Source organism: Monodon monoceros, unplaced genomic scaffold (genome assembly GCF_005190385.1).
Source record: "Monodon monoceros isolate NGI ecotype Baffin Bay Population unplaced genomic scaffold, NGI_Narwhal_1 Super_Scaffold_19, whole genome shotgun sequence".
In the NCBI taxonomy this organism is placed as follows: domain Eukaryota; kingdom Metazoa; phylum Chordata; class Mammalia; order Artiodactyla; family Monodontidae; genus Monodon; species Monodon monoceros.
Genome location: NW_021703775.1, coordinates 37,324,615 through 37,343,022, shown reverse-complemented (window position 1 = coordinate 37,343,022; position 18,408 = coordinate 37,324,615). Strand labels below are relative to the sequence as shown.

Genomic DNA, 18,408 nt, shown 5'->3' with positions numbered 1-18,408 from the left:
TCAACGGTTCCATGATTCTATGATGTCACTGCAGAAGGAAGAATGGGGAGCTGGGCTCGGCTCCAGCTGCTCAAATTCCTCTGTCGTCTGAATTCTGATAGTTTTGGGGTGAGGGGAGGTGGGCCGAGTCCCACGTGCCCCAGCTCAGTCTCCCCTCTAGCCACCTCAGCCCCTACCACGTTTGTGGAGAGAAATTAACCCGTGTGAGTCCACGCCACCAAAGCAAGCAGAGCATATCTGATGAAGCGGATCCAAAGAACAACAATGAAAGCACCCTTTTATTCTTCTGTTTCCAGAAAATTTAAAGAACAAGAGAACTACATTCAAACTGAGCTGGAAAAGTATATCTGGACGATCTGTGACTGTGAGAGTGGATGAGTCTTCTAGCTAACCCTATGAGCTTTGAAACCACAGCATTCACTTTCTTCGTCATCCTTCTAATTTGCCTCAGTTGCATCTTCTTTTTATTGGTGGTTTTTTTAATATAAATGGTATAAATCCATGCTGATAAATTGGGATCAGATTTAAAGTCACACTAGTAAATGTATCTAGAAATAATATAAAACAATTTAAAATGCAGCAAATAATAAGGCTGTAGCTATCTTGTTTTTCCTATTTCAGGGTTTTAGAAATGCTAATTTCCTGTTTAAAAGTGAAGTTCCTTTCCAAGCCTTAACATCAAGACCATTCTTTCTTTTCCAAATTTTTTCATTTTTGATTTCAGTTCCCAAAGCAGGACAGATGAAGAGACAGAAAAAGGTCCTTGTATAGATGCTAATGGAGGTGAAGATTGTACAGCTGCTAATACAGAGATGAACAATTCAGGAGACAAAGAAAAGTAGGTCTGCATCTTAGACTGTGGTAGAACGCCATTTTTGTGTGTGATAATGGTGGCTAAGATGTATGAATTTTAAAAACCTTCGGGCTTCCCTGATGGCTCAGTGGTTGAGAATCTGCCTGCTAATGCAGGGGACACGGGTTCGAGCCCTGGTCTGGGAAGATCCCACATGCCGCGGAGCAACTAGGCCCATGAGCCACAACTACTGAGCCTGCGCGTCTGGAGCCTGTGCTCCACAACGGGAGAGGCCACGACAGGGAGAGGCCCGTGCACCGCGATGAAGAGTGGCCTCCGCTTGCCACAACTAGAGAAAGCCCCCGCACAGAAACGAAGACCCAACACAGCCAAAAATAAAAATAAATAAATTAAAAAAAAACAAAAAAACAAGAACCTTGCTGATTGATTTTCTACGACTCTTGTACCCACGAGGCCTGGCATTCTTGTCCAGAGACAGAGTAAAGCAGTGGTGGCCACACCCTTAGGAATTGGAGAGGATGTGAAAGATGAAGGGGAGGACAAAATAAAAGAGAAGCAAAGGGCTGAGAATGCTGGAGAAAATGGTCAAGAGGTGATGGGCTTTTCTACTCTTAAGGGGCATTTAGAGTTTGATTGAAGAAGAGGTAAATTCCTTGGCTAGGTATAATGAAGGATGGTCTTGTCTGTAACTTAGGTTTGTATCTGGAAGGAGTGCAATGTTCACAGTCATCTAAAACATTCTTCTTAGCTTATTGCTTCATTTTGTTAAGTCAGTTACACATGCCATGCCTGGACACTTGTTCCATCTTCATTCTTACATTTGTGGTTTTCTTAATAACTCCCCTTCATTTTGCTTTACTCAGAATCCTAAGATGTTAGAGCTGGAAGAGGCCTTGGAGATCATTTGGGGATCCAACGCTCTCATGTTACAAATGAGAAAATAAGATGCATTGTTCAAAGTCACTTCTCCGCCATGGCTGAGCTCAGGACCAGACCCCAAACGCCTCTTCTACTTCCAGGCTCCTTCTACAACAGCCTGTAAACATTGCCAGGGCATTCTTGAGCTCCATGTTTGGGGCTCCCTAATAAGAACAACTCACGTGCCCTCCCAACATAAGACCCATGGCCAGTTGGAGACAGAATGATGGTCCAGGTGGCTCTTGGGTTTGACTGCTTTGTAGAGAGAATAACACGTCACCAATGGCTATTTGAATATAGCAATGTGTGCTTTTATAACCATAGAAATATGAAAATTAGATCATGATGGATTACTACTGCTTTCCTATATCATTTAGAAATCCTTTTTCTGTTTCTCACTAACAAGGTACATATAACCTATATTTTTAAAAGCAGGGCTCTTGCATTCATAAATTGATCATTTATACTATTCCATTCTCTTACAGAATGACTATTTGCAAAAACCACCCATACCTGTCACTGGAAGTCCTTCAGTTGTTGATAACCATAAAAGACCTTTAAAAGGAGTGACATTTTCTAGGGAGGTAATTGTTGTGGAGCTTGGAAAGGACAATCCTATAGCTCGAAGCTATACTCGATTACATAAAGAGAGAAAATGAAGCTCAAAAAAGGCTGAGAGTGAAAGAGATGCAACCTTAGACTAACAATGAAATGGCTGGGGGTACAAAATCATGTGGAAACAGCAAAATAATGGGGAATTAAGTAAATACAGATAGTATTTCACCTTTTTGCAAAAGAGGTGGAGTACGTGCAAAATTCTATAAGTAGAATACCCAGAGCTTGAATACAGATTTTTTAAAAACTCAAATCTGAGCTCAAGAAATTGATTGTATTGTGTCCTTAAAACTTTGTCTACTCAAACACTGTTTTAACATGTGAATAAAGTTATTTGTGTTTGTGCAGATGTCTTTTAGGTAAATAATATTCAAGGGGGACTTTGGAAACAGCACAGGTTCTTGATGCTTTGATCACAGACATTTATGACCAAATAACATTACTGCTATCATCATGGAAACTTTCATGTAGCGTCTCCTACTATATAATTCCCTTTGAATTCAGTCCTGAAACCTTTCTTGTCCTGACAACTGCTTTTTAAGATCGATACCAAAACAACTACCATCAACCGACAGAATATCCTGTTACTTAGGCAAATCCTGAGATTATACTATTCTTGATTTCAGTAGTTTAAAATTTCCTTTTCATATGTGGAATATGACAGTACAGACCAGTACAACATCATCCAAACCATTGCAGTAAACATCTGTAAGATACGTAAGGGGCTATGAGAGAGGTAAAAAGCAGAAAACATAGCATTTGATTCAGGGGCCTAGCGCATTGTCATGTATACGGCATACGCTTAATAAATATTTATTGAGTGATTGGGAGAATAAGTGATAAAATAATTTAGAATGTGTGATTGATGCTAAATGGGAAGTATTGACACCCTTTGATGGGGAGAAGTCCCTGTGGTCTGGGACCATTCCACTGTGGGGAGGAGAAGGGACTTAACGGAATGGAAAGATTGTCTAATACAAGCAGAGGGAAGAGTGTATTTCCAATGGTGACAGGCACAAGCCAAGGCAAAGAGGTGAGAAAGTGTATTGAGTTTGGTGGGCACCAGTTAGCTGGAGCCAGGCTGGCATTGAGGAGAATTGAAAGGTAACAGCAAAGTGTAGTGAGGGGTCAGAGTAAGGTAACCCTGAGGATCCCAGACTAGAGGTATAGGGTGGAGAATGGAGTAAAGCAGTGTGCACTGGGGGAGGGTGTCTACAGAAGTATTCATTCAGAGCCTGTGAGTTGTCTACAGGCACTTAAAAAGATTGATCTTTCACCTGATGGTAACATTAAATTTTTTTAAAATTTTTAATTGTAAACTACACAGAAAAATTTTTTGAATTTTATTTATTTTTTATACAGCAGGTTCTTATTAGTTATCTATTTTATACATATTAGTGTATACATGTCAATCCCAACCTCCCAATTCATCCCACCCCCACCCCCACCCCACACCCCACTTTCCCCACTTTGTGTCCATACGTTTGTTCTCTACATCTGTGTCTCCATTTCTGCCCTGCAAACCGGTTCATCTGTACCATTTTTCTAGGTTCCACATATATGCGTTAATATACGATATTTGTTTTTCTCTTTCTGACTTCACTCTGTATGACAGTTTCTAGATCCATCCCCGTCTCTACAAATGACCCAATTTTGTTCCGTTTTATGGCTGAGTAATATTCCATTGTATATATGTGCCACATCTTCTATATCCATTCATCTGTCGATGGGCATTTAGGTTGCTTCCATGACCTGGCTATTGTAAATAGTGCTGCAATGAACATTGGGGTACATGTATCTTTTTGAGTTATGGTTTTCTCTGGGTATATGCCCAGTAGTGGGATTGCTGGGTCATATGGTAATTCTATTTTTAGTTTTTTAAGGAACCTCCATACTGTTCTCCATACTGGCTGTATCAATTTACATTCCCACCAACAGTGCAAGAGGGTTCCCTTTTCTCCACACCCTCTCCAGCATTTATTGTTTGTGGATTTTCTGATGATGCCCATTCTAACTGGTGTGAGGTGATACCTCATTGTAGTTTTGATTTGCATTTCTCTAATAATCAGTGATGTTGAGCAGCTTTTCATGTGCTTTTTGGCCATCTGTATGTCTTCTTTGGAGAAATGTCTATTTAGGTCTTCTGCCCATTTTTTAATTGGGTTGTTTGTTTTTTCAATATTGAGCTGCATGAGCTGTTTATATATTTTGGAGATTAATCCTTTGTCCATAATACACAGAAAATTAACCATCTTAAGTGCACAGTTAAGTAATATTAAGTACACTCACATTGTATAGCTATCACATCCATCCACAGAACTCTTCATTTTGCAAAACTCTAACTCTGTACCCATTAAACATGAACTCCTTATTCCCCACCACCCCAGCCCCTGGTAACCACCAATGTACTTTCTATCTCTACGAATTTGACTAAGCACCTCATACAAGTGGAATCACAGTATCTGTCCTTTTGTGACCAGCTTCTTTCACCCAGCATAATGTCCTCAAGTTTTATCCATGTGTCAGAGTTTCCTTCCTTTTATTGCCTGAATAATATTCCATGTGTATGCATATCCCACATTTTGTTTATTCATTTGTTCATTTATCTTTTGATGGACACTTGTATTGCTTCACCTTTTGTCTATTGTGAATAATGTTGCTCTGAATATTTAAAATTCTAAGAAATTTCAGACATAGCTAGATGACCATTTATAGCTGAGTATTCCCATATGATGTCATGGTTTCATTGCATGTATATAAGTCCATATTTATAAAACCAAGTTACTTTGTCATTAACAAGAAAAGAGTAGAGAAGGAATGAATCCGTAAATGATGCATCTATGTCAAAATGAAGGCCAATTTCCTGGTGACTGACTGTACTAGCTGAGGTTTTGTAAAACTTCCAGTAGAAGAAAATAGTGGGAAAATTGGCCATCAGTGCCCATGATAGTACAGGCACATGGAATTCCAGAAGAGCCAATCCATGGTGCCACAACTACGGGGTGAATCAAATTAACTAAATGTTAATTTGAATTTTATTAGTTTTATACTTTTGTTTGTATTTTATTTGTAAATTTGTTTTGAGTTTAGAATTGAATGAGAGCTCTAAGAATGAGTTGATGTCCAGTTTTATGTTTCTACATGGTTTAAAGTAACACTGTGTATAATAAACAATTTAAGGCAGTTAAGGTAGGGGGTGTCCCTGAGAACTCTTCTACAGGATTAGGTTATTGATGAGTAGCAACTTGGAGATGAATGCATGTTACTCTAGTGACAATTCAGGGTTGAAGGATGAGGGTCTGGAATAGGGAGGTGGCAGAACACCAGGAGTAAAGAATGTCAATTTCTGGCTAGATATGGGAAAAACGAGAGGACACAGAAGTGACTCCTGAGTTTGGATATCTGACCGTCAGAGATAGGAATGTCCAGAGAGGTGACTAGTTGAAGGGATAGCTCTGCCAAATTTGAGGTGTCCACTAGAAATTTAACTGAAGATACCCAGGGGGCAGCAAAGCGGTAGGACTCCCCATTTCCATCTGCTAAGCTATGGCTCCAGTTAAAAGCTGAGCTTTCCTTCTCAATGCCCATTGGTGTTTCTCTTGTAGAAGTGGGATCAAACTCACCACCTTTCCTCTTTAATTAGCTGTGGACTCAGGGACCTTCTTCAAATGATTACCCAAGCAAGACATATCACCCAAAAGCCAAAAGGGAAAAAGCTTGGTAAATTAGAGTATTTTTACAAAAACTTCTGTTTAGGAAAAAATAAAGTCAAAAGACAAACAACAAACTGGGAAAGCCTATTTTTAAAAAAAAGTTTTATATTTAAATCATTTCAAATTTACAGAAAAGTTGCAAGAGTAGTACAAAGAACTGTATGCTTTCACTCAGATTCCCCAGTTAACAGTTTAACACATTTGTTTTATCATTCTCTCTCTCCATAAAATTCATGCTTAAAGCATTTGAGAGTAAGATGCAAATATACTATATCAGTCAGCCTTAGCACTTCAGCATATATTTCCTACAAACTGGGACATGCACATAACCAAGGCCATCCATCAATTAACGTTGATACACTATTGCCATCTAATTGACAGGCCTCATTCAAAATTTGCTGGTTGTCCCAGTTATATTCTTTATAGGTCAAGGATCCAGTTCAGGATAATGCTTTCTGTTTAGCTGTCATGTCTCTTTAGTCTCTTCAATTTGGACCAGTTCCTCAGACTTTCCTTGACTTTTCTGACCTTGACATTTTTTTTTTTTTTTTTCTTTTTTTGCGGTACGCGGGCCTCTCACTGTTGTGGCCTCTCCCGTGCGGAGCACAGGCTCCGGACGCGCAGGCTCAGCGGCCATGGCTCACGGGCCCAGCCGCTCCGCAGCATGTGGGATCTTCCCGGACTGGGGCACGAACCCGCGTCCCCTGCATCGGCAGGTGGACTCTCAACCACTGCGCCACCAGAGAAGCCCCTGACCTTGACACTTTTGAAGATTACAGATCAGTTACTTTGTAGCATTTACCTCATTGTTGGGTTTGCCCGATGTTTCTTTCTTTCTTTTTTATAAAGACTTTATTTTTTAAAATAAATTTGTTTTTGGCTGCATTGGGTCTTCATTGCTGCGTGCGTGGGCTTTCTCTAGTTGCGGTGAGCGGGGGTTACTCTTTGTGTGGTGTGCAGGCTTCTCATTGCGGTGGCTTCTCTCGCTGCACAGCGCGGGCTCTAGAGTGCAGGGTCAGTAGTCGTGGCGCAGGGGCTTAGTTGCTCCACGGCATTTGGGATCTTCCCGGACCAGGGATCGAACCCGTGTCCCCTGCATTGGCAGGCGGATTCTTTTTTTTTTTTTTTTTTAATGTATGTATGTATTTATTTTTGGCTGTGTAGGGTCTTCGTTGCTGCTCACAGGCTTTTTCTAGTTGCGGCGAGTGGGGGCTACTCTTCGTTGCAGTGCGCGGGCTTCTCATTGCAGTGGCTTCTGTTGTTGCAGAGCTCGGGCTCTAGGCGTGGGCATCAGTAGTTGTGGCACGCGGGCTCAGTAGTTGTGGCTCGCGGGCTCTAGAGCGCAGGCTCAGCACAGGCTTAGTTGTTCTGCGGCATGTGGGATCTTTCCGGACCAGGGCTTGAACCCATGTCCTCTGCATTGGCAGGCGGATTCCTAACCACTGTGCCACCAGGGAAGTCTGCCTGATGTTTCTTTATGATTAGGTTCAGGTCATGTATCTTTGGCAGGAATATTCCATAGGTGATCCTGTGATCTCAGTGCATCATATCAGGAGGCATGTGCTGTCATATGTATTGATGTAATTTCACTTTTACCACTAGGTTGAGATGGTGTTTGTCAGATTTCTCCCCGTCAAGTTAATAAGTAGTTTTTACTTATTAATGAACAATATTAGTTGGAAGTCTACTGAAAGGAAGGCTTTCCCTTCTCTCCTATTCATTCATTCATTCTTTCAATATATCAGTATGAACTTTTAGATTCCTGTTTTATTCAGTGGGTTGTAATCCTTTACAATCATTATTTATTTGGATGCTCATATGTTCCCAGATATGGCCAGTGGGGACCCCTTCAAGTTGGCTCTTGGTCCTTTAGACATACTTAAGCACCTTGCTATACAAGATGTTCCAAGCTCATCTTGTACTTTGCCCCAGACCCTGAATCCGCTATTTCTTTAGGGGAGACTGGTATTCCGAAAACAAGATCTGCACACTAGGTATGCTCATTACCCCTGAGTTATCATTGTTTCTAGACTCTCTCAGTGGACAGAGGTAGGAAATATATGTATGTACAAACACATAATACACATATATGCAGACATATAATATGTATTAATTATCTATTGCTAGGTAACAAATTACCCTCAGTGACTTAAGTAATTAATAATTCTGTATTGTCTCTCATGGTTTCTGAGGCCAGGAACTCAGAGTGGGTACAGTGGGGAATGGCTTTCTCTGCGCCATGATGTTTGGGTCCCTGGGGCTGCAGTCAGCCAAAGGTTGTTCATTTACATATGTGGCAGCTGCTGCTGGCTGTCAGCTCAGGAGCTGTCCCTGGAACACCTATGTATGGCCTGTCCATGGGACCCTGGCTTCCTCACAAGTTGGTGACTGGGTTCCAAAGTCAAGCAGAGAGAGAGAGAGAGAGAGAGAGAGAGAAGGTGAATGCTGTATCCTTTTCATGACCTAGTATTGGAGGTCACCTAGGCATTAAGTTCAGCCCACATTCAAGGGCAAGGAGATTATACTCTACCTTTGAACGGAAGAGAATAAGAGAAAAACCCACCAAAATGTGGACCTACTTTATTTATTTATTTAATTTATTTTTGACTGTGTTGGGTCTTTGTTGCTGTGCAAGGGCTTTCTCTAGTTGCAGCGAGCGGGGGCCACTCTTTGTTGAGGTGAGCGGGCTTCTCACTGCGGTGGCTTCTCTCGTTTCGGAGCACGGGCTCTAGGTGCGCAGTCTTCAGTAGTTGTGGCTCGCGGGCTCTAGAGTGCGGGCTCAGTCGTTGTGGTGCATGGGCTTAGTTGCTACCCGGCATGTGAGCTCTTGCTGGGCCAGGGCTTGAACCTGTGCCCCCTCCATTGGCGGGCGGATTCTTAACCACTGAGACACCAGGGAAGCCCTGGATCTACTTTAAAACCACCAAAATATCAATATCTATAGCTATCTATCCTTACGAAAGATCATGAGCTTATACCAATACTTCCAATTCCAATCCAGCAAGGTCTACTCTAGCTACACCTCCTCCATAATTTCCTTCTCCAGTAGTGAGAAACCTGGTTCCCATTATGCTCCATTCATTTATGCATTTTATCAATCCCACTGTATGTCACTATTCCACCAAACACAGGGCCACATATCCTTGGCTCCAGCACCATTGATTTTGGTGATTATTATGCTGGAAAAGCCTATTTTTTAATAAAATTTTAAAATTTGTATTTTATATTGGGGTATAGTTGATTTACAATGTTGTGTTAGTTTCAGGTATAGAACAAAGTGATTCAGCTATACATATACATATATCCATTCTTTTTCAGATTTTTTCCCATGTAGGTTTTACAGAATATCGAGTAGAGTTTCCTGTGCCATACAGTAGGCCCTTGTTGATTATCTATTTTATATATAGTAGTGTGTATATGTTAATCCCAAACTCCTAATTTATCCCTCCCCTCCACCTTTCCCCTTTGGTAACCATAAGTTCGTTTTCAAAGTCTTGAGTCTGTTTCTGTTTTGTAAGTAAATTCATTTGTATCATCTTTTTATTTTTTTTTAATATTTATTTATTTGGCAGCACCAGGTCTTAGTTGCGGCACGCAGGATCTTTGTTGCCATGTGCGGGATCTTTAGTTGTGGCATGCAGGATCTTTTGTTGCGGCATGCAGGATATTTTGTTGTGGCATGCAGGATAGTTTAGTTGCAGCATGTGGGATCTAGTTCCCCAATCAGGGATCGAACCCGGGCCCCCTGCGTTGGGAGTGCGGAGTCTTAACCACTGGACCACCAGGGAAGTCCCTGTATCATCTTTTATGATTCCATATATGTGATGTCATATGATATTTATGTTTGTGTGACTTCACTTAGCATGATAATCTCCAGGTTCATCCATGTTGCTGCAAATGGCATTATTTCACTCTTTTTTAAGCCTGAGTAATACTGCATTGTATATATGTACCACATCTTCTTTATCCATTCATCTGTTGATGGACATTTAGGTGGCTTCCATGTCTTGGCTATTGTAAATAGTGCTGCAATGAACATAGGGGTGCATGTATTTTCTCGAATTATGTTTTTTTCCAGACATGTGTTCAGGAGTGGGATTGCTGGATCATATGGTAGTTCTATTTTTAGTTTTTTAAGGAACCTCCATACAGTCCTGCATAGTGGTTGTACCAATTTTCATTCCCACCAACAGTGTAGGAGGGTTCCCTTTTCTCCACACCCTCTCCAGCATTTATTGTTTGTAGACTTTTTATGATGGCCATTCTGACCAATGTGAGGTGATACCTTACTGTAGTTTTGATTTGCATTTCTCTAATAATTAGTGATGTTGAGCATCTTTTCATGTGCTTTTTGGCCATCTGTATGTCTTTGGAGAAATGTCTATTTGGATCTTCTGCCCATTTTTTGATTGGATTTTTTTTTTGATATTGAGCTGTATGGGCTGTTGGTATATTGTGGAGATTAATTCCTGTTTGTTGCTTCGTTTGCTAATATTTTCTCCCATTCTGTGGGTTGTCTTTTTGTTTTGCTTATGGTTTCCTTTGCTATTCAAAAGGTTTTAAGTTTAATTAGGTCCCATTTGTTTAGTTTTGTTTTTATTTTCATTACTCTAGGAGGTGGATCTGAACAGATATTGTTGTGATTTATGGGAAAGAGTGTCTTGCCTTTGTTTTCTGCTAATAGTTTTATAGTATCCGATCTTACATGTAGGTTTTTAATCCATTTTGAGTTTATTTTTGTGTATGTTGTTAGTGTTCTACTTTCATTCTTTTACATCTAGCTGTCCAGTTTTCCCAGCACCACTTATTGAAGAGACTGCATTTTCTCCATTGTATATTCTTGTCTCCTTTGCTATAGATTAATTGACCATAGATGCATGGGTTTATTTCTGGGCTTTCTGTCCTGTTGCATTGATCTATATTTTTGTTTTTGTGCCAGTACCATACTGTTTTTTTTACTGTAGCTTTGTAGTATAGTCTGAAGACAGGGAGCTTGATTCCTCCAGCTCTGTTTTTCTTTCTCAGAATTGCTTTGGCCATTTGGGGTCTTTTGTGTTTCCATACACATTTTTAAATTTTTTGTTCTAGTTCTCTGGGAAAGCCTATTTTTAAGAACACTTATGACAAAAGGATGATGTCCATATTTATAAAGAAATTATTAAGAGCACTCAGGGGCATAAGAATTATTTCACCCAAAGGAATAAGAAAAGTATAAGTTACTTAATTTTAAAATGGGCAAAGAGGGGAGTTCCCTGGCATTCCAGTGGTTAGGACTTGGTGCTTTCACTGCCAGGGCCCAGTTTCAATCCCTGGTCAGGGAATTAAGATCCTGCAAGCTGCATTGCATGGCCAAAAATAAATAAAATTAAATAGGCAAAGATAATATGTATAGGCAGAAAAATAAATGGCCAAAAATTTTAAATGCTCATCCTGATTTCATAATTAAATTCAAATCAAAACAATAAGCTGTGAATTTTTTAATCTATCAAGCTGTCAAATATTAGAAAGATGGATAACACTGATAAAGGGATGGGGAAAAGCATAAATAGGTGTATAAGTTGGTAAGTCTCTCTGGAAGATAACTGGGCAGTTTCTGTCAATATTAAGCACCTTTTGAGCTAGCAATCCCACTGCCTGGAATTTACTCTATGATACACTTGAAAAACTTTACTAATGTATAAACTTGTTGGCTTTCTCTAGCAAGTTCTCAGAGACAGGCAGCCAGAATGAACAAGAAGATGAGCAGGGTTTTGGCAACCTTATCCTGGAAAGGACATGCCATGACTTCAGCTGTACTCTATTCATTGGAAACAAGTCGCTAGGTCCAGCCCACACTCAAGGGAAGGAGATACACAAGGACATGAAGGCCAAGAAGCAGAGGTTGTTGATGGTCATCCTAAAGGCTGTCTACCAGAGTCTCTGGTCGGTACTGCCTTGTTTGACTGGGCAGTCCTCTCTGGGAGAACTTGACTTCAATAGAGGTCAAGGGCACTGCCAATTGAAGATGCCCTCTGATTTCAGAGCTATTAAAATGTGTGATGTGATTATAATGCTATGATATAATGTACTGGTAGAGGGAAGTGTGACTCTCTGAGAGGTGAAGGAGACATCAAAGAAAGTTTTGCAGAGGAAAATATTAGAGCAAAGTCTTGGTGAAGGAGGCGAGAGAGGAAAGGCAGAGGGTCTTGAAAGTGCAGAGGTACAGATGTGTTGGAGAGCCCCAGAATGTGGCTGCTGTACAGGATGCAGGCAGGGAGTCACTGAAGAATGTAAAGCAGAGCTATTATATAATGCTTTTGTTAGAAAGATTGCTATGGAGGCCGTGGAACATAGATTGGAGAGGAAAGGAACTAGTGGGGGCAGGGAGACCATTAGCAAAGACATTGTAAAGAGCCTTGCAGTAAAAAGTGAAGACCCAGAGCAAAATAGGGTGGGATGGAATAAAGAAAAAAATGATTCAAGAAAAACACTGAAGGTAGACTTGATAGGCTGTCAACTGTGAGGGATAAGCAAGGTTGCCTTATTGTACAACTTGTTGTGAAGTGTAGACAGCACCATGGACGGTGCCCCCTTGAGCTATGTGGGGTGGAGCTCTGGAGACAAGGGCAGGGTGGAGCACGGATGAATAGAACATCCAGCCCTTGGATGATAGGTGATGTTGCCCACAGGCCTACAGAGGGAAGCCAGGAGGGGAACAAGAGGAGAAGCAGGCTCAGGGACGTGGCAGTGAGCCAGGGCTTGTAAGTTATTCTCCAAATGTCCATTCTACTCATCTTCCTTTATTAACAACTCCATCCTCTATATTTTATCTGGGAGTGTGTGACTAAGTTATGGCCACTGAGGTGAGCATAGCAGTGATGTCTCAATTTCTGAGTCATGCCCTTGAAAGAAGAGAAGCACACCTGCCTCTTGTCTTTCCCTCTTCCTGCAAGTAAGAATAGGGAAGTGGTTGTGAGCCATCTTTGACAAAGCAGATGAGGGTAGCATCTCAGAAATGGCAGAGCAACAACATACAATCTGAAAGTCCCACACACCCAGCTTCCACTGGTCCTAAACCACTAGTGAGAAAGAAATAAACTTCCAACTGGTTTAAGCCACTTTGGGGGATGGGGGATGGGGGATGGGGGTGGGGAGAGTCTCTTGCTACAGAAGCCTGGTTTGTATCCTATTAGAGAAGCTATGTAAAAGTGGGGTGTAAAGTGACAGAGGAAAATGTACCTCTCAGATCTCCTGGGCAGGATATATAATTGAGGGTCAGCCCTGCTGCTGTTCTCTGAGTCACTGCTGCATTTGTGCCAAGGCTACCCTCAGGGTGCTCCTAACTAATGTCTGAAATGGCAAGGATACCATTACTGCAAGATGCAGGACTCCCTTGACAGGAATATTGCCTCTAGGAGTCGCCTGGCTTGGCTGGTAAATCTAGAAGTGTCAATTGAGGAGTGTTTGGAGTTTGGTGGTAGCTTGTGTTTGGGAGTAAAGGAGACCAGCCAGGGAGGGTGAGGATAAGACAAAAACATTTTTAACTGCTTCCTTCATGCCTGGAACTGTTCTAAGAGCTTTCGTTGTATTAATCCCTTTACCTATGAGGTTGGGTGGCAAACACTGCTAGTTTTCCCCCAATATCTCTTCTTCCCTTCTTTGGGAACAGAACTTCCAAATGTTGGCTGGGCACATGGCTGACTAGAATAAGGATAATACTTCCCAGCCTTCTTTGCTAGGTGTTGCCATGTGACGTGTTCTGGCCAATAGGATCTAAGCAGAAGTGCTGGGATATGTCTTACAAGTTGAGGATGTACTCTTGGTTTTTCTTCTTCCTTCTGGTTAGAATGTGGTTGTGTTGACTGGAACTGGACCCTAATATGGAAGCCATGTGGTGAGGATTGCTAATGTAAGCTCAAGTCCCTGATGATTGTATATCTTCCATATTCACCATGGACTGCCTATTTTTACATGAAAGGAAAAGGCTATCTTGTATTATTCTGTTATTGCTACTTTGTTACTAGCAGTTGAATCTAATGGTAATACAGATAGGTAGTAATACTATCCCCATTTTACAAAGTACAAAGAGGTGATGACGTACAAAGAGGTTAGGGAATTTGCCCAAGGTCACTCAGCTGGTAAGTGGCAGAGTCAAGACCTGGATCCAAGCACAGGGCTGCAGAGCCTGCCAGCGTGGTCTGATACTGCTATGGGAGATACAACTCAGAACACATTTCCTTCACATTGGCGTAAAAAGACTCTTCACTCTGGCTTTCACACCTTCCTCAAAATGTCCTCATTTCAGTCTTAATGCCCATTCCATTTGTGTCCAGCCTACTTCCCCCTAGTTACTTTCCTGACTTTCACATCTTTGCTAATGCTTTTCTTCTTTGGTCTGGACCGACCTCTCCCATTTCTACCTTCAAAGCCCAGTTCTCTCCTTTCATATCTCTTCAACCAACGTCTTCTTTTACTCCTATGAAATGATTCATTCAACCAATATTTTTTCCCCCTATGTATTAAGAATGACACTACTTATATACCATCCTGGGAAGAATCAAGAAAATAGTCACTCAAGTCATTTTGTGTTCTGCAGTTCATATGAGGAGCCCTAGTTGAAAAAGGCTAATAATAGACATGCAAACTGAAGTTAGAGAGTATAAAAGACTTGCTCAATCTACAGCATATGGAAAAGCTAAAGACAGGAAATTCCTGTGCTAAATAGTCCCTAGTGTTATTATATAAACTCATCTATGGGAACCATGATAAAATAAATCCTTTTAATTTCTCCCCTTCTTACCCCTGCCCCCATTCATGCAACCACTATTTATTGAGATCTGCTGTGTGCTAGGCACTGGGGATTCTACAATGCGCAAAAACAGATCAACAGTTAGTTGTAAGCTATCATACTTACCTTTGTGTTTGCTGCAACAGTGGCTTTCAAACACTAAAAAAAAACCCAAACCAAAACAACAGCAAAAATCACTCAATATAATCATAACATACCCCACACATGTGATGATTTAAGAAGCAATGTTTACCTTTACCACATGTAATCACTCTAGTATTTAAACTCTATTCTCTTTCATTGAGATAACACTGATGGTGGATGCCTGTTGAACTGTTTTTACAGCCTACTAATAGGTTGGAAAGACAGGTTTGAGAAATATTCGTTCCCTTTTCCATTCAGTTATCCAAACAAACATTTCCTGGTGCCTACTGTGTGCTGGGCACAGCTCAGAGCCCGAGAGCAACACAGGCTCGCAGCGCACTATGAGCTCTGGCGGGGTGGGGGGCAGGCGTGCATACTGGTGAATAAATATTAATGCAATTAAACTAAACTGAGAGATAGGCATCAGAATTTTAGAAATAAATTAGAGTGGTGATTTCCAAAAAAGCAGAATCTTAGCCTCTTATAGACCTGTTGTAGTGTGAAACTTGAATCAAAGTCCTGATTCTAGTGCATTGCTAACGAAAGTCAATCCTGGATACAATCTTTTCTTCTGTCACTAGACAGAGAAAGTGTGGTGCAGGTGTGTTTAGAAAAGGTGACAATGATTTGGTCTTACCCTGGTATAGATGGGTTATGGGAAAAAAGACATTCTTACAGCATTTTGCATTTCTTCCCCCAAAGCCTGTCAGTGTCATCACCCTCACTTTGCTGCAGGTGAGATGCCACCTGAAGTTGTCCAACTTGCCACCTCATTCATCTCTTCTCCCTCTCCCCGAATCAACCTGATCAAAACCAAGCTTGCTATAGAAACATCCATCCTTATCCTTTCTCCTTGGGTCTTCCTATCCCAGGATGAGCCCCACCTGCTTTTGGACTCATCTCTTCCCATTGCTTCTGGGGCTTTGCTTTACCACCTGGCCCTCTTTTCACCAGCTAGTCCCCATCAGCATGTGAAAACATTTAAAAGGAAAAGGCAAAATCTCCTTTCACTCCATATCCGTATCCAGCTACTGTCCATTTCTCTTACCCATCCTGTCAAACTTTTTTTTTTTTTTTTTTGCAGTACGCGGGCCTCTCACTGTTGTGGCCTCTCCCGTTGCGGAGCACAGGCTCCGGACGCGCAGGCTCAGTGGCCATGGCTCACGGGCCCAGCCGCTCCGTGGCATGTGGGATCTTCCCGGACCGGGGCACGAACCCGTGTCCCCTGCATCGGCAGGCGGACTCTCAACCACTGTGCCACCAGGGAAGCCCCTGTCAAACATTTTGAAAGCATGGTCTCAACTTTCTCACTTCCTCTGTCCACTGTGACCTGGCTTCTGCCCCAGTCGTTCATTGAAACTGCTCCCTGCAAAGGGCCCAATGGCCTTCCTGTCAAATCCAAAGAACAATTTCTTTATTATCCTACTTGCCCTCTTCCACATCTAACACTGCTGACCTCTCCCTCCATCCCGACTCTTGGCTTCCATGATCAAATGTCTTCTCTGTTTTCTTCCTCCTTCTTTCGGTTTCCCCTTTCAGGCTCCATTTTTCTGCCCATCCCCTGCATGCTGATCTCCAGGGTTATCACCTAAGCCCCCTGCCAGCCTCTTTTCATTCTAGTCTCTCAAAATGATGGTGACTAAGCAAGGTGCAAGTCCCAGGCTCTGAAAAACACTTCCTCCACTTCACTCCCATATCACGGGTTCCACTTTTAATGCCTCTCAGATCTGTCATCTCCTCTCCACTCTGACAAATATCCCCCCTTCCAGTTTTTATCTCACTCCTGTCCATTGTTCAAATTGTCCTAAGAATGATTTTTCTAAAACACAAGTCCGATCACGTCATTTCTCCATTTAGATCACCTCAGTGGTTTCCTGTTGCCTACAGAACAAAGTCCATGATCCTCAGCAGGGCAAATGAGGCCTTTCATGAGGGGGCAATTTGCCCCCTTGCAGCCTCATCTCCTGTAGCCCCCCTTACATGACTGTTAGAGCCCCCTTGGTGCAGTATGCTTCTCCATGCTTCTGTGCCTGGGCACTTGCTGCTCCCCTTTGCTCTCTTGAAGACAAGAGTCCTCACTCTATAAGCCTCCTCTGAGAAGAGAACTACACAGGCACCACACTCCCCTAGGGAGAATTAGGCACTTTCTCCTCTGTGCTCCCAGGGCACACTGGATTTACCATGAAGGTGAATTCACACTCGTCTGCTCCACTGCTGCCTGAGCCCCATGTCTTATTTTCGTGATTACTCCAGCATACAGCAGACTTGGACACACAGTAGATGCTCGATAAATGTTGTGGTGTAATTTTTACCCACCCTAGTACTGGATGGTTACAAAAGGCTACAACCCATGCTTTGACCCTGAAGATGTTTTGGCTCAATTTTCCCCCCAATTTTTCTTTTGAAGATAATCTCAAACTTACAGGAGAGTTGCAAGAATAGTTCAAGGAACCCTCAGATACACTTCACCTGGATTCACCAGGTGTCAACTTTTGCTTTATCTGCTTTTCTCTGAGTTAATTGCAGACATCATGACAATTTACCTATAAATATTTCAGCATGTAATCTCCAAAGAACAAGAATGCTCTCGTTTGTAACCAAAGTTTAACTGTTCAGAAGATTTAACATTGACACATTATCCAGCATGCAGTCTGAAATGCAATTTAAATTTCCCCAATTATGTCATTTTAAACTGTTTGTTTTGGATCCAGGAGCTCATTTAGGATCAAGCATTGCATCTATTGCCACCTCTCTTTAGTCTTCTTTTGACATTCATGAAATGTTTATTTTTGTAGCGTTTAGGCCAGATCCATTTTGCAGAATTTCCCTCAATTTGGACTTTTCTGATTGTTTCCTCGTGATTAGAATAAGCATTTTTGGCAGGAATGCTACTTAGGTGATGGTGTACACATGTCAGTTTGCTCCATTGTTGGTGATGCTGAGTTTGACCATTTGGTTAAGGTGGTTAGTTGCCAGATTTCTCCCTTGTAAAGATTACTTTTCCCTTTTGAATGTAGTTAGTAAGTAAACTGAGCAGGGGTATGTTTGATATACCTCCATATTTCATGATTATCCTCTTCCCCAGCAACATTTCACTCATGGATTTAGAGGTTGTTTTTTGAAAATTTTTTTATTGTGGTAAAATACACATAAAAAATTTACCATTGTAACCATTATGTGTACAGTTCAGTGGTGTTAAGTTCATTCATAATGTTGTGCTACCATCACCACCCTCCATCTTCAGAATTTGTTTCATCTTGTAAAACTGAAATTCTATACCCACTAAACAATAACTCCCCACTTCCCTCTCCCCGCAGCCCCTGGCAACACTGTTCTGTCCCTCTGATTTTGACTACTCTCAATACTTCATATACCGTAAGTTTTCTTGTAAGTCTTACCCCAGGTTCCAATGATACATATCTCACTATGTGCTGTTC

At 41.6% G+C, this 18,408-nt stretch overlaps 1 protein-coding gene across 1 annotated transcript; it reads left to right on the top strand.

Annotated features, from left to right (window-relative positions):
* Positions 1–374: 374 nt before the first annotated feature.
* CUNH2orf74 (chromosome unknown C2orf74 homolog) lies at positions 375–2,391 on the top strand. Its single transcript, XM_029231611.1, is given in 5 exon segments — positions 375–482; positions 484–491; positions 725–838; positions 1,259–1,406; positions 2,218–2,391. Coding segments are annotated over 5 exon segments (552 nt in total).
* The last annotated feature ends 16,017 nt before the right edge of the window (positions 2,392–18,408 follow it).